At 49.5% G+C, this 13,050-nt stretch overlaps 1 protein-coding gene and 1 long non-coding RNA gene across 4 annotated transcripts in view; one reads left to right on the top strand and one right to left on the bottom strand.

Moving 5' to 3' along the window:
• The window catches only part of LOC116283592 (uncharacterized), a 24,541-nt gene extending 19,456 nt beyond the window's left edge, over positions 1–5,085 (top strand). For all 3 annotated transcript variants that reach the window (XR_012060130.1, XR_012060129.1, XR_012060131.1), the window contains one exon: positions 2,789–5,085. This is a non-coding gene — a long non-coding RNA (uncharacterized lncRNA). The remainder of the gene's footprint in view (positions 1–2,788) is intronic.
• The window catches only part of SCPEP1 (serine carboxypeptidase 1), a 24,172-nt gene continuing 15,875 nt past the window's right edge, over positions 4,754–13,050 (bottom strand). The window contains exons 9-13 of the mRNA XM_006216417.4: positions 12,668–12,761; positions 11,769–11,882; positions 9,517–9,654; positions 8,949–9,112; positions 4,754–5,354 (exon numbers count right to left, since the gene is read on the bottom strand). Coding sequence (XP_006216479.1) covers positions 5,292–5,354; positions 8,949–9,112; positions 9,517–9,654; positions 11,769–11,882; positions 12,668–12,761 — 573 coding nt within the window. The 3' untranslated portion in view covers positions 4,754–5,291. The remainder of the gene's footprint in view (positions 5,355–8,948; positions 9,113–9,516; positions 9,655–11,768; positions 11,883–12,667; positions 12,762–13,050) is intronic.

Here is a 13,050-nt window from a genome sequence, read left to right as displayed (position 1 = left end):
CAATGAAAAAGGGCCCCCTGCAAACACAGCATCTGCCATGACCTGGGTAACAGGTGTGAAAACTGAGTCAGGAGGCCAGAAGGGGGCGCTCTTAGGCACGAGCACTTGAAGTCAATTGCAGACCCAATAGGAAGAGATGTACCTTTGCACGTTCAACAGGAAGGTTACTAGCTTACTGCCCAGCAGAAGGAAGAATTTCCGCTTGTCCAGCAACAGCCCAGCCAATGAGAAGCAGTCACAACTCAGCCGATGAAAAGCCACTACACTTGGAACTCCCAGCTTCCTCCCAATGGACTCTTTATTTATAACAACCCCTCCCAGCTCCTTCTTCTCCTTTATAAGAGAACGTTCCTTTCCTTTGTTCTCAGGACTTGAGGGTGCTTCACCATAGATCGCATGTTCTGAATTGCAGTTCTTTGCTGTTCCCAAATAAACCCATTTTGCTGCTGTTTTATTGTTTTAAGTCAATGCAGGCATATTTAGCAGGTGAATATCCTGGTCACCGTGAAGCCAGTCCCACACAGATTGCATACAGAGCTTATCAGCTGCTTCATAGCGGGTGTTCACTTGGCATTTATAGGGAGAGTCAGACAGTCCCCCTTCCCAGGGTAGACACATCTTACGTTGACTTTCATTTGGTTCACCAAGCTCATGTTTCCTCAGGAATAACCAGTAGGTTACTCTGAATCTTGCACAGCATCTCTAATTGTTCCATAGTGAACTGTGGGTCCTACATCAACCCAAACACGCTTTTCCCCCTTGCAGCTTTCAAAACCAAAGACAACGCCCCCAAATCACTCTCACAATCCACTCTAGCAAAGGTTCTTCAGGAAGCTGATGATCCCAATCCATGAAGTGAGACAGATCCTTTATGCTCCACCCCGGGGTTTCAATAGTTTCCTGATTTTGCCCTCCCCCAAGCAGACCACCTTCTTGGTGACCAGAGGTATTAGAGTTACTCTCTGTTGTCCCCACATAATCCTTCCTTTTGGGGGTTGAGGCTAGTGGCAGAAGCTCAGATGGATAGAAATCTGAGCTGGGTTCAGCAGTAAGGTCTGACCCAGCACTCTTTTTAAATTTCATTTTAGCCTTTACACATAACAATAACCAACAGACTGGTGTTTTGTTTTTTTCTTATTCGTTTACATTTCTCATGCATCGAGTAGACCAACTCTCCAGGGATCATTAACTTTCACTGTTGGTAACTTATACAGCTGCTGCTCCGTGCCACGGGTGACTACATGACCACCCAGGAATCAAGGTTCCTTATACCCCACCCTTTCATTTTTCTTCTTCCCAAACCACATGTTTCCATGAGCAAGGGCCATTTTAGCAAATACCCCATTTTTCTGACAACCAAAAGAGCTGTTTTGACTCACAATACGTCTGATATCAAATGGGTGGGGTTTTTTCGCACCAACAACCAATTCTCCAATTCTCTGACACCAACTAGGTATCCTACAATTCAATTCAATTCTGACACAAACTACCCAGAATTAGCGCCAGACCTCACAAGTTTAAGGGCTGGGCCGCACACTTCAGACACCAGTCACAAATGGGGTGAGCAGGGTACCCACACTTCTATCTATCTAAATTGGCTACAAATTGAGGATTCCTCCAAATCCCTCCCCAAGGTTCAATAATTCACTAGAACAACTCACTCAGGAAGAATTTTACAATTACTGGTTTATTATAAAGGATACAACTCAGATGCATAGGGCAAGCTATGGGAGTGGGAGCTAGGAGCTTCCACGCCTTCTCCAGGCACATCACTCTCCCAGCACCTTGATGCGTTCACTAATCGAGAAACTCCAATAACTGAAAAGCTTTATATGAAATACTATTAAGTGGAAAAAAAAAAGGGAGGGCATAAAATGTAAATCACATAATGATTAAAAACATATAAACATTAAATCTCCGTATGTTGCCTGAGCTTGATCCCTCTCTTCTTGATCCCAGACGGTAAGGCTGAAGTTACAAAAGAAGGTGTGAAACTGTACCATGAGTTCAGGGAAAGTATTCAGGGAGTTGGCTGCTCTTTACAACGGTACCCGGACAGTGATCATCCAGAATAGATAATGAGCGGAGAGGGTAGAGCTCAGTGGTAGAGTGCGTGCTTAGCATGCACGAGGTCCTGGGTTCAATCCCCAGTACCTCCATTAAAATAAACAAACAAACAAATGAAAACCTAATTACTGCCCTCAATTAAAAAAAAGAAAGAAAGAAACTATTAGAGTCTCTGATCTACAGCTGGCCACAAGGTCACGAGGGGTATTTATGATCACAGTCATCTACTACTTATTCCGTATTTCTTTTGCCCCAAGCAAGCACCTCCGTTGGTCACAGTTCCTCGCCTGGTGGAATGACACAGACCTTTTGTGAAGGATCTGGGACATCAGCAGTCTAAGCTGAGTTGCTGTAGTTTTTCCATTGACCTTAACCAGAGGACATGGGAGTACTAAGAGGCACCCCAAAGGGTCTCCAGCAGTATCCCTCTTACCCCCGCTGTGTAGCAGCAACCCAATTTCTCCTTGACAGTCAGGTCAGCCACCCCAGCCAGTGCTTTGCCTATGGATTCTGTGCCTGAAGAGGCCAGATGGCGGCTTCAGGTTCCAATCCAAGGCGGTCTTTGCGGTCTCTCCCATTGAAAGCACTTCTCCCTTTGTAACTAAGACCTCTAGACCAGCAGATGCCAAAGCTGCAGAGACGGGAAGCCAAACTTTGACTATGGGATCATTAGGGTTAATAGCGAGCAGATTTACTTTCATTTTTATCTCTTGGTTCCTAGACTGCTGGGTCCAGGCGATGGGAGAAACATAATGCTGATTTAGAGCATTTACCACAAACTGGAAAACACCGTCCCAGCCCTGCAAGGTGCTACCACCTAGCTGGCACTGTCACTGAATCTTCAAAAAGCCATTCAACCATCTGTCAAAGCAGTTGCTTCAAGGTGATGGGGAACATGGTGAGATCGATGAATTCTAAGAGCATGAACCCACTGCTGCTTTTCATTTGCTGGGAATACCATGGCGGTGGACGAGGCATTCTGGAAGGCCACAGATGGTGGTTTTGGCAGCAGCACGGTGGGCAGTGAAGACAAATCTATGTCCAGAGCAAGTGTCAGTTCCAGTCAGAACAACCTGCTGCCTCTTCCATAATGAAAGCGGTCCAATGTAATCAACCTACCACCAGGTAGCTGGCTGATCCCTTCAGGCACTGGTGCCATACTAGGGGCTCAGTGTTGTCTCTTCTGCTGGCAGATTAGGCACTCTTGGTGAACACAGGTTCGTGTTGCTGAGCCCAGGCATAATCTCTATCACGGTCACTGCGGCCACTCTGTTCATAAGTCCACAGGGGCTGCTGTGGAAGGAGATAGTCCGATGTCTACAGAATGGGTCATTCCACCCACCTGACTATTAAAAGCTCCCTCTACCCTCTGGCGAGCATTCACACGGAACACAAATATCTTCATACACTGCCATTCAGAGGGATCTACCCTCATACCTCTCTTTTAGACCTTCTGGTTTTCCAGTGGCGCTCCTTCCAGTCCAACTACCCAGCCGAACCATGATTTGGTGCAGACCCTTTCTTCTGGCCATCTCTCCTTCCAGGCAAAATGAACAAACAGGTGCACTGCTCTAGGTTTTGTCCACAGGGAGGGTTTCCCTTCCCCACCGTCTTTCAGAGTTGTCCCAAAGAAAAGCTGTGGAACCACAGCTGTCCTCTTTCAGGTGATGCATACATGTCATGCAGAACTATCTATAAACCAAGCCTGAGACTTTTCTTTCTCAGTCAACTCATCATAGGGAATCCCCAAGAAGGCATGGGTGTGGGTGGAGAGACTACAATGCAGCAGAACAGGGCTCTTGGGCAAGTCTGGGAATTGGTTATAGAATCTTAGGGCAAGAGGAGATTAACCTCCTCAGCAGGGGTGGAAGGGCTGCTTCCTGTGGCAAAGAAGCTTTGAGGTCCTCCGCTTCATTGGAATCTGCCCATATGACCTAATGTTCAAACTCACATTCCTTCCCAAACCATACCCTGACTTCTATCTAAAAAGACCCTGTGAGGTTGCGAATTCAATCTGTGTTGTAATTCAAGGCCAGAAGGACTCACAAGACTCAGTAACTTGTTATATTCAGAGTTATTCCAGCAAAAGATACCCTGCAGAAGCATCAGGGGAATGATATGCATTGGTGGAGTCCGGGGGGACCCAGCACAAACCTCTCACGTTTGTCCCTGTCCCAGGGACGCAGGAGCACAGGAGTGCTCTCTTCCCAGCAGCAAACTGTGGGGCACGTGTACAGCCTGTTTCAGTCTTGGTCAGGGGGGCTGGTCACGTGGGCAGAACCTGCTATTAACTCACACTCTGCAGGAACAGACTTTGTTTTTTGCTTTGCTTTTTTTTTTAATATCTCAGCCCCGCAACTACAGGAGGCCGTATTTCTTTCAGGACTGTCATAGAAGCTATCAGGTCCCTTAGGCAGATCTTGAGCCGTGAGTTAAAACTTAAAAAGCCCTGAATCCATCATTTTAATTTTAAAGAAATGTTACAGTCCTTTGACTGAATAAGTGAGCTTTTAGGAATCTGTTGTGAGAAAATGATAAGGATGGGCATAAAAATGTAACTATCAGGATGCATCGCTGGAGCACCGTTTATAAAATCGACAAACCAGAAACTGCTTATGGGAAACCCCTGGGCATTTGGTACATAAATTATGGTATATCCATAAAGTGGAATGCTCAGAACATTAAAAACATTATAAGAGAACATTTATTGGCATGGAAAGGTGTTTAAGACATACAGATGTGTGAACAAAGTAGACCATAAAATAAGAGCAATGATTCCATTTTTTTTTTGTAAAAAATATATATGCATATATAGCAAAACAAAAAGATGTGCAAGGACATACACTACAGTGGTAACAGCGCTTATCCCTGAAAGGAGCATACAGGTTCACTTTGTTCATTGTTTACCTGCATTTTCCTTTTCTCTATAAATCACATCATTTGCTTCTGTGATAAGAAAATGTTAATCTATTTCAACGCTTCACTCTGATTAAAACAAAACCACTTTTTAAAAAATCACTTTTTTTCCGAAGCAGAAATGATTTCCAAGTTGCCACAGAGGCAGTGATTTTGTTTGCTGTGGAAGCCAACAGGAACCTTCACAACCACAGCCCAGGTCTGGTTCTCCCCCCTCACCGCCCCCAGATCAGATTCAGGGGGAGAAGGGTGCTTGCTCCAGTTCCCATGCGCCGAGGCCAGTCAGCTCACCTCCAGCCCAGCCCATCCTATTCTTGCCGAGTCACCAGCCGCATCATCTTCAGAGCCATGTCCCCTTGGTCGGAAGGGACCTAGAATCAAGCAGTATCTGAGTTAGCGCTCCTGATTCCATTCCTAGGGCCGGCTTCAGATTCAGCAACCAGGAAGGGGAACAGCTCTGTGACAGCGACCTGGGAGGACAGCTGCACCTGGCTGCATCCTGTAAGACAGGGTCCCTTCTGTGAAACGACCATGTGCTGGACAGAAGCTCTTCTGGGCCCCCTACCATGCTGGGTGCAGCGGTCTAGAGAAGTCAGCATTTAGGAAAGAACCTTCTATTCCATTTGGGGCTGATTTATTGATTTCTCTATATAAAGGCTGTGCTTATGTTATTAAGACCCAGCCTGCTCAAGGAAGAGGGAAGACTCTACATTTTTCTTTTTTTTGGCCGGGAGGGTAGGTAATTAGGTTTATTTATTTATTGTTTTTTAAAGGAGGTACTGGGGATTGAACCCAGGACCTCGTGCACGCTAAGCCCGTACTGAGCTATACCCTCCCTCTAAACATTTTAAAGGATTCTCTGTGTAGAAAAGATTCCATTCTGGGAACAGGGAAGCAAACAGCTGAGAGGGAAGCTACCAGCAAACCTATAAACAAATACAAACCAACAGGACCCTTTGGGTGGCACCCCCAGTTTTACATTGTTATTCAATTTTCTTTCGTTTTTCTGTAAGATTTTTCAAGTAATTCCTTTTAAAAAATCTGTTCCCCACACCCCATCCAAAGGGGAAGGGGCCGAGGCCTCCGTTTCTCCTCCACAAAGATGGTGGGTAGAGTAGATGGCTCCAAGTTATGAAATTCCATGGTTCTACGATTCTCTCACACTCTTGCCCCCAGCCCTCCCGCCAGGCAAGGTCCCCGGGGGGAGGCGCAGGCACGGTGGGGTAGCGACACTCCACCAACTGAAGGGGAAGTGGTTGAGGGGTGGTTTAATAACAGCCTCCAGGTGCTATTTTAAGGCTGCCCCCAACTGATGTCTTGTTCTGTCTGTGACAAACCAAGAGGAAACGGGCCTGGACTCCGTGCACTGGTGAGAGCCCACGGCTGGTCCCCACCCCCCGCCCCTCCGACCTGCCTCCGCAGGGGCCCTTGCCTAGAACCGTGTGTGCTCTGAGACTTCCCCTGCCTCTTCCCAGTCAACAGCAAAAGTACTCACTCAGAGCCACGACAAAATGCCTTCTTAACCCTGTGACCTGCTGCCACCCTGTTCACTGTTTCTTCAAATCAAGTTTCTTAAGAAAGTGGGCCTCCTGCTTCCTTCTGGTTTCTTAAAGAAAGCTGCCCTCTCACCCTTGCTGCTCATTCATCTGCTCCGTCCTTTCCATGCTAGCTCCCCAGCCTGCCAGTCCGGACGCTGTCTTAGGATGCTTGCCACAGTCACGGCGACTCCAGTGAACCCAAATCACTGCTAACGTCGCAGTCCTTTACCTGGGTTCTCAGCAGCACCGGACACCGCCGGCCCGCCTCTGCTTTGGGGGTGTCCCTGGTCTCCCTCCTGCTTTTCTAGCTGCTCCTTTCTCAAGTCCCATTTGTGGGCCCTTCTTTTTCCTCCCGCCTCTTAAACCCAGTCCCTTGCCTTTTCCACACTTGACTCCCAGACCTCTATCTCCACGGACAAACATTTAACTGCAGACCTCTACAGATGCAGTTTATACAATCAATTCCCTGCGGACACCCTTCTTGGCTGATCCACAGGGAAACAGTCGCGAAGTGCTGCTCAATCTCCCTTCTTACACTTTATCAAATTCCTCTACTTCTCTCCCTTCTGGGTGATCATAAAAGCATCTTAGATCAGCTCTCTGCCCCAGTCTTGTCCCACGTCCTCAACTGCTAGAGTGTTATTTCATAGACAAATCTGGTAACTCCACTCCTTTGCTTAAAACCCCCCAGTGGCACCCCGTTGCTTTCAGGGTAGGTCTGAGCTCCTTTACTAAAGTATAGAAAGTCTCCTTCTTCTACCTCACCTCTCCCTGGTGATGGGGAGACACCCCTCCCCAACCTTGAGGCCTCAGTTGTCTGAAGGCTCCTCGGGAACCCCCCACATCTCCTCTTCATCGAGCTATCTCCTGCCCATGCTTACAGCCCGGTCTTCTAGACCCCGAAGCCTGGCCTGGGCTTCCTCTCCCCCTGGCATTTCTTGCCCCATGTTGTTAGTCTCTTGGCCTGTCTATCCCTCTGGCCCAAGAGCTCCCTGAGGACACGGATGGTGCACCATCCATCCATGAATTCCCAGTGCCTGGCATGGGGATTAGCAGTTATGAGACACTCAAATGTTTGCTCAATGAAGAAAGGAACCAAAGAGTAAGTCAGGTTCTCCAAAAGCTGGCTGCATCTTCATTTCTGGGAAGTTCTTAAGAGGAGACTCAGAGTCAGAGAGATTAAGAATAAGTGAGCCAGGGTCAAAATACCTAATAAATATTGTGAGACCAAGTCTACCAGATACCCCAGCTCCGGTTCCTCTATACCAGGGTTTCCTGACCTTGACATGACTGACATTCTATGTGGAATAATTCTTCATGGTGGGGGGGGGTCTGTCCTGTGCATGGGAGGATGTATACCAGGACCCATGGCCTCTACCCACTGGATCCTGGGAGCAACCACCCTCAAGCTGTGACAATCCAAAATGTCTCCAGACATCACCAAAGTCCCCTGAGGGGCAAGACTGACCCCAGCTGGGAACCACGAATGGCCCTAAAGAGTAGCTTGCAGAGGGGCCATTTTGGCCCCCCAGCCCTCAAATCCCTCAGCACCTCCTTGGCCATCCAAGTAAACACACTGTGTGCTTGGCATGCACACAGAGCTTTAAGACCTGTTCCTTAGACCTTCTTTCCAGGCACACAGCAGACCCTCAGCCCCTACCCTGTGGAGATTCTGTCTCGGCACAATGGAGCCAAGCCTTACCATCCCTCCCAATTACCTCCTCCAGGAAACCACCATCCTGGGATGAAGGGAGACCCTGTGTTTAAGCGACCAAAGCATAACTATCAGGGAAGCCCCTGGGCCCTTTCCACCTCCTGACATTCCAGCCTCTGGCTCCTGTGTGGGTGTCCGTGTGTGTGTGCATGCGTGTGTGCGTGCATGTGTGTGTGGAGTCACCCCTCCACAGTCTCCCTCAGCCCATGGGAAGTCACTCAGTCAACCTACAACCTCAGGGAAAACACTGTGTTCTCTGTGCAGGGGCGGGAGTGCAGTGGCCTCAGTGCCCCTCTTTGCAGGAGAAGCCTCTTCTGGATTGGAGTTCTAGAACCATCGCTGCTCCCAAACTCTCCCCGCCTTGTACCTGCACTGCGCTCAGCCTTACAGACCTCCGAGCTCCGGATTCACCCCCTGAAAACGTTGGGGAAAGACTACTTCTCCCTCCTTCCCTCAGGACCACGTGTTCCTTCAGGACGGACTGTTGAGAAGAAAGTACCATTCGACTCATTTAAAGAGCAGAGGATAGAGAGCCCAGGGTGAGTCTCAGGAGGATTTACTTTGTAAATGAAGCAGAGCTTCCTTAGTGAGCCTGCAACACCCACAGGCCCAATGCACGTATGAGACCAGCCCAGGCGGTGACACGCGTCACCAGTGCCTGTGGGTCACCCGGCAGAGCCCGAAGCCTGCCACAAACACTGACTCTCTCTCACCATGTGTCCAGCTCTGAGGATCCAGTAGAAAGCCAGGTTCTTGTAGGACTTGACAAAAGCAGATGTTTCAGAAGATTTAGGGTCAGTGTACAACGGTTTCCACCTCAGCTGGTTGAACTTGGGCAGCTCTGTCCACTTCAGTTTTCGCAACCAGGCCTCCTGACCTGGCAAGGGGGACAAGAAGGGCCCGGCATTAAGAGCCGAGTCTTAGTCTTAACTCACCTTGCAGGGCTTCCAGCTCCTGTGACACCGCCCCAAAACGACGTTTCCCCCCAGTTAAATGCTGCCATTGTCCAAATGGCCCCAGAAATGGCTTCTTTTAAATGTTTGTGGTGGGGGCAGGTGTTGTCCTTTTCTTTAATCATATCTAAGGCCTCAAAAGCTGGACAGACCTGGCTTCTCTGAGCAGGTCACAGCCTAGGGCAGCCCCGCCCTCTCCAAAGAGCCAAGGTCAGGGGTGGACGCATGTAACAGGAAACGGCCTTCCTTCTGCCATTTCAATGTCCGCAGCCCCAAGAGGCCAGTCCCCTTCCAGCTCAGCCCATGCGCCCCTCCGAGTGGTCCCTACCCATGGTGTCCACGATGAGGTCAAGCTGCCCGTTATACACGGTCACGTTGACCCCGGCTTCCAGCAGCTCGTCCACAATGCTGACGACCGGCTTCATGAAGTCCCCCTCCATGTTCTGGAAGACACTGGTAGACTGGCCTGCATGGGGGGGAAGGAGAATGAGGCAGCAGCTCAGAATCTGCTAGAGCAAGAAGCGGCCCAGAGCATCCAGCACCTACTGGAGACTGCATACCGACGCTTCACCAGCGGGACCAAGCGGCCCATCTGTGCCCCGAGCCGGCCACGTGGAAGTGGGGCACACACCGCACCCGTGCTCTGTTCGCTCGGGTGCCTGGGATGAGAGCGGATGCCATTTCCAATGAGGGATGGGAACCTAGGCTAATACCCAGGGGAACAGGGAGGGTCACAAAATACACTTCAGGCTGCTCCTCTCAGGGCACAAACTGCTTCGAGGCCAGTGTTAGTTTTCCTCCCTGGCTGCGTAACACCAGGGCCAAGTGTTAAGTTCTGAATAAGCAGAGCTACCCCGGTAATAAAGACACCAGCCCTAAACCAATTCAGAGCTGGCCCTGGGGGAAGTCACCAGGATGACTAGCCCCAGGCAAGAGAGGGGATGCTCAGCGCCGGCTGACCAGCATCAGCACCATCACACCGAACAACTGCAGCACAGCTGCCGTCTGTTTTCACTTGCCACGCACCGAGCTAAGTAAGTGCTCGACAAGCAACATCTCATTTCACCTTTGTCAGCCCTGGGGGGTTAGGAGATTTCACTGCTGCCATGGCTACAGAGGATGCGGCTCAGAGAGGCTGAGAAGCCCGCCCCAGGTCAAACAGCCAGGGACCACCTGGGACATGCACACAGGTCTGGCTGCCTTCAGAGTGGGTTGGCTCAACTACAAACTGGACTCAGGACACTGGCACTGGGCAAGGACAACTCCTTTCCAAGCCACAAACAGACACTCGTGGAGCGAGAGAGTTTTCTCTATCAGTCTGCATCTGCAAAAAAGCAGTCGGCCCGCCCATCTAGCCACACTGGGCAGAGGGGGAGGATCCCTGTAACGACAGAAGCCAGGCTGGACAACAGTGTCACAAAGGTAAGACGAGGGGGCTGGGCTGAAAAGATGTGCTCTTGTGATTCTGACCTTCATCTGGCCTCCTGGGGGCGCTCATTCCTCCTGCTCCTTGCACAGTGGTCCCCACCCCTTACAGCTCTGACATCGCATTCTTTTTATTTAAGCCAATTAACCTTCCCCTCATTTCTAGAAAGCGCTAAGGGGTGAAGTGGAAGACACCAGGTCTAGGACGAGTCCTCTGCTGGCTGCCGGTTGGGAGGATGGCTGTGTGTCCTGAGGAAGGCAGGACCAGAGCCAAGTCTGAGCCTCTCTGCAGCTGTCAAGGGGCCGCCCTACCGAGGCATAGCTTTGGGGTACTTTGGACATGAACGAAATTCTCCTCAGCTTGGAGTGTTCCCCCTCCAGGAGTCTGGGAGTCCCACTTGCTTGTGGCTTCCTTACAGAATTGAGCAGGAACTTGTCCTAGATTCTACCCGGCCCTGGTTCCTGGGGACCCTGGTATTTCCTCACTGTGATCTTTATACCAGGATGCGGTAGATGGCAGACCACATCCACATCAGGATGCGTGGGGAGGCTGGCCAGAGAGAGCTGATCAAAACTTGTCCAAAAGGACTTTGTCCAGAAGTCACACCACAACCAACTGTGGCCTTGGGCATGGCTTTCCTTTTTTCCAATAAACATTAAAAAATTTTTTTTTGGAGGGAGGAGATTAGGCTTATTTATTTATTTAACGGAGGTACTGGGGATTGAACCCAGGACCTCGTGCATGCTAAGCACGCGCTCTACCACTGAGCTATACCCTGCTTCCACTCCCCCAGGCATGGCTCTTTTAATCTCAGTGTTTCATTATGGAAAACTTCAAACTGACACAAAGGAAAGAGAAGCGTGTCTGATGATTCTTACGTACCCAACCTGCCTGGCTTCACAGTGATCAACTCACAATCGTTTACTTCCTCCCCACCCACTTCCCGTACCAACCCCTTATTCTGAACCAACTTAGGCATGTTATTTCTGTCTCAGTACGTGTTTGCTCATCCGTAAAATGTGGACAGCAATAGTGTTCTACCCGTACACACCCTCACCACCACAAAAACCCATCCCACAAGTTAAGGGCTTTGCATTTCCACCTCTCTCACCCCCAGCTCTACAAAAGGCAGTTAATTAGCCCACGTAAGTTACCTCCCCAGAAGCAGTCTTCAGGAATAATTTTGAGCTTCTTTCTGATGGGACCGTTCATGAGCTGACTCAAGTCATCCTCTTGCAGGTGTCTCACGTGGCGCTGGAAAAGACGGACTAAAACAAACTGGTACACGGTGAGTCAAAGGACTGGAGATTCGACCAAGAGGACCTCTTTTCTAGGCTTCTGGGGATGCTGTGCCTAAGAGGGAGGCCTGCACCTGGGAAATGAAAAGCATCCCCCTGATTCTCCCCAGATGGGGGAGAGAGTCGGGACCATGTTCAAAGTGGAGATGCTGTATTAGTTTTGATTGCTGCCTTTTATGTACTTTGGGGCCGTGGAGATTATCCAGCACGGCCAAAGGAAATCAGCTGGGTGGAATCAAGAGGTTCCTGCAGCTTCTGTACGGAAGGAGGATGCCAGGCAGTTGGACCCACAGTGAAGCAGGCGCAGCTGGAAGACAACTCAGTCCAGCTTTTAGGAGGACTGACATCGTAATTCAATGTGCAGAAGCCGGTTTCCAAACCTCAGAAACACTATCTAAGTGCACGAAGCCAGATGCAAAAGACAGCCTAGTGCAGGATTCCATTTATATGAAATGTCCCGAAAAGGCAAATCTAGAGACAGAAAGCAGACCAGGGGTTGCCTAGGGCTGAGGGTGGGAACAGCAGGCGGACATGTGGGACACGCGGGATCTTTCTGGGGCAACGGAAAGGTTCTAGAACTGGATTGTGGTGATGTTTGCACAACTCTGTAAATAAACCAAAGGCCATTGAATTACGCACTTAAAATGGATGAATTTTATGGTATGTAAATTCTATGTCAATAAAGCTTTTTAAAAATTTGGTTTCCTCTAGCACGGAGGCTGCGACAGGGTCTCGCAACTTCAAGGTCCACTCACCTAGGTGGCTCTGGGTGAATTCAAAACTCAACTCTGCTGCAGACTCAGGGGTACTCTTCGTTAAGATGTTATAGAAGTTCACTCCATCTGTGTTCTGAAATACACAGACATATACTTGGCTGTTTGTTTCCTTTCTTTATCTATCATCAAAGCTGTAAAATGGAAAGGCACCTGGCTCTCCATCTTATCCAAGGAGACAGCTTTAACTTTGTATATCTGCTTGGACTAGAAAGAAATGAAAGCTCAGAGACTAGCAATGTCAGCTAGAGTAGTGAGCCACCCATCTGCGTGGAGCGCCGACGCCGCAGGAGAAAACCAAGGGCGTGCGTGTTAATTTCCAGGGCGAACTGATCTGCAGGACAGACTCCAGCACCAACCAGGGG

Source organism: Vicugna pacos, chromosome 16 (assembly GCF_048564905.1).
Source record: "Vicugna pacos chromosome 16, VicPac4, whole genome shotgun sequence".
NCBI classification, from domain to species: domain Eukaryota; kingdom Metazoa; phylum Chordata; class Mammalia; order Artiodactyla; family Camelidae; genus Vicugna; species Vicugna pacos.
The sequence above is the reverse complement of the archived record's forward strand: the minus strand, read 5'-3'. Positions and strand labels throughout refer to the sequence as shown.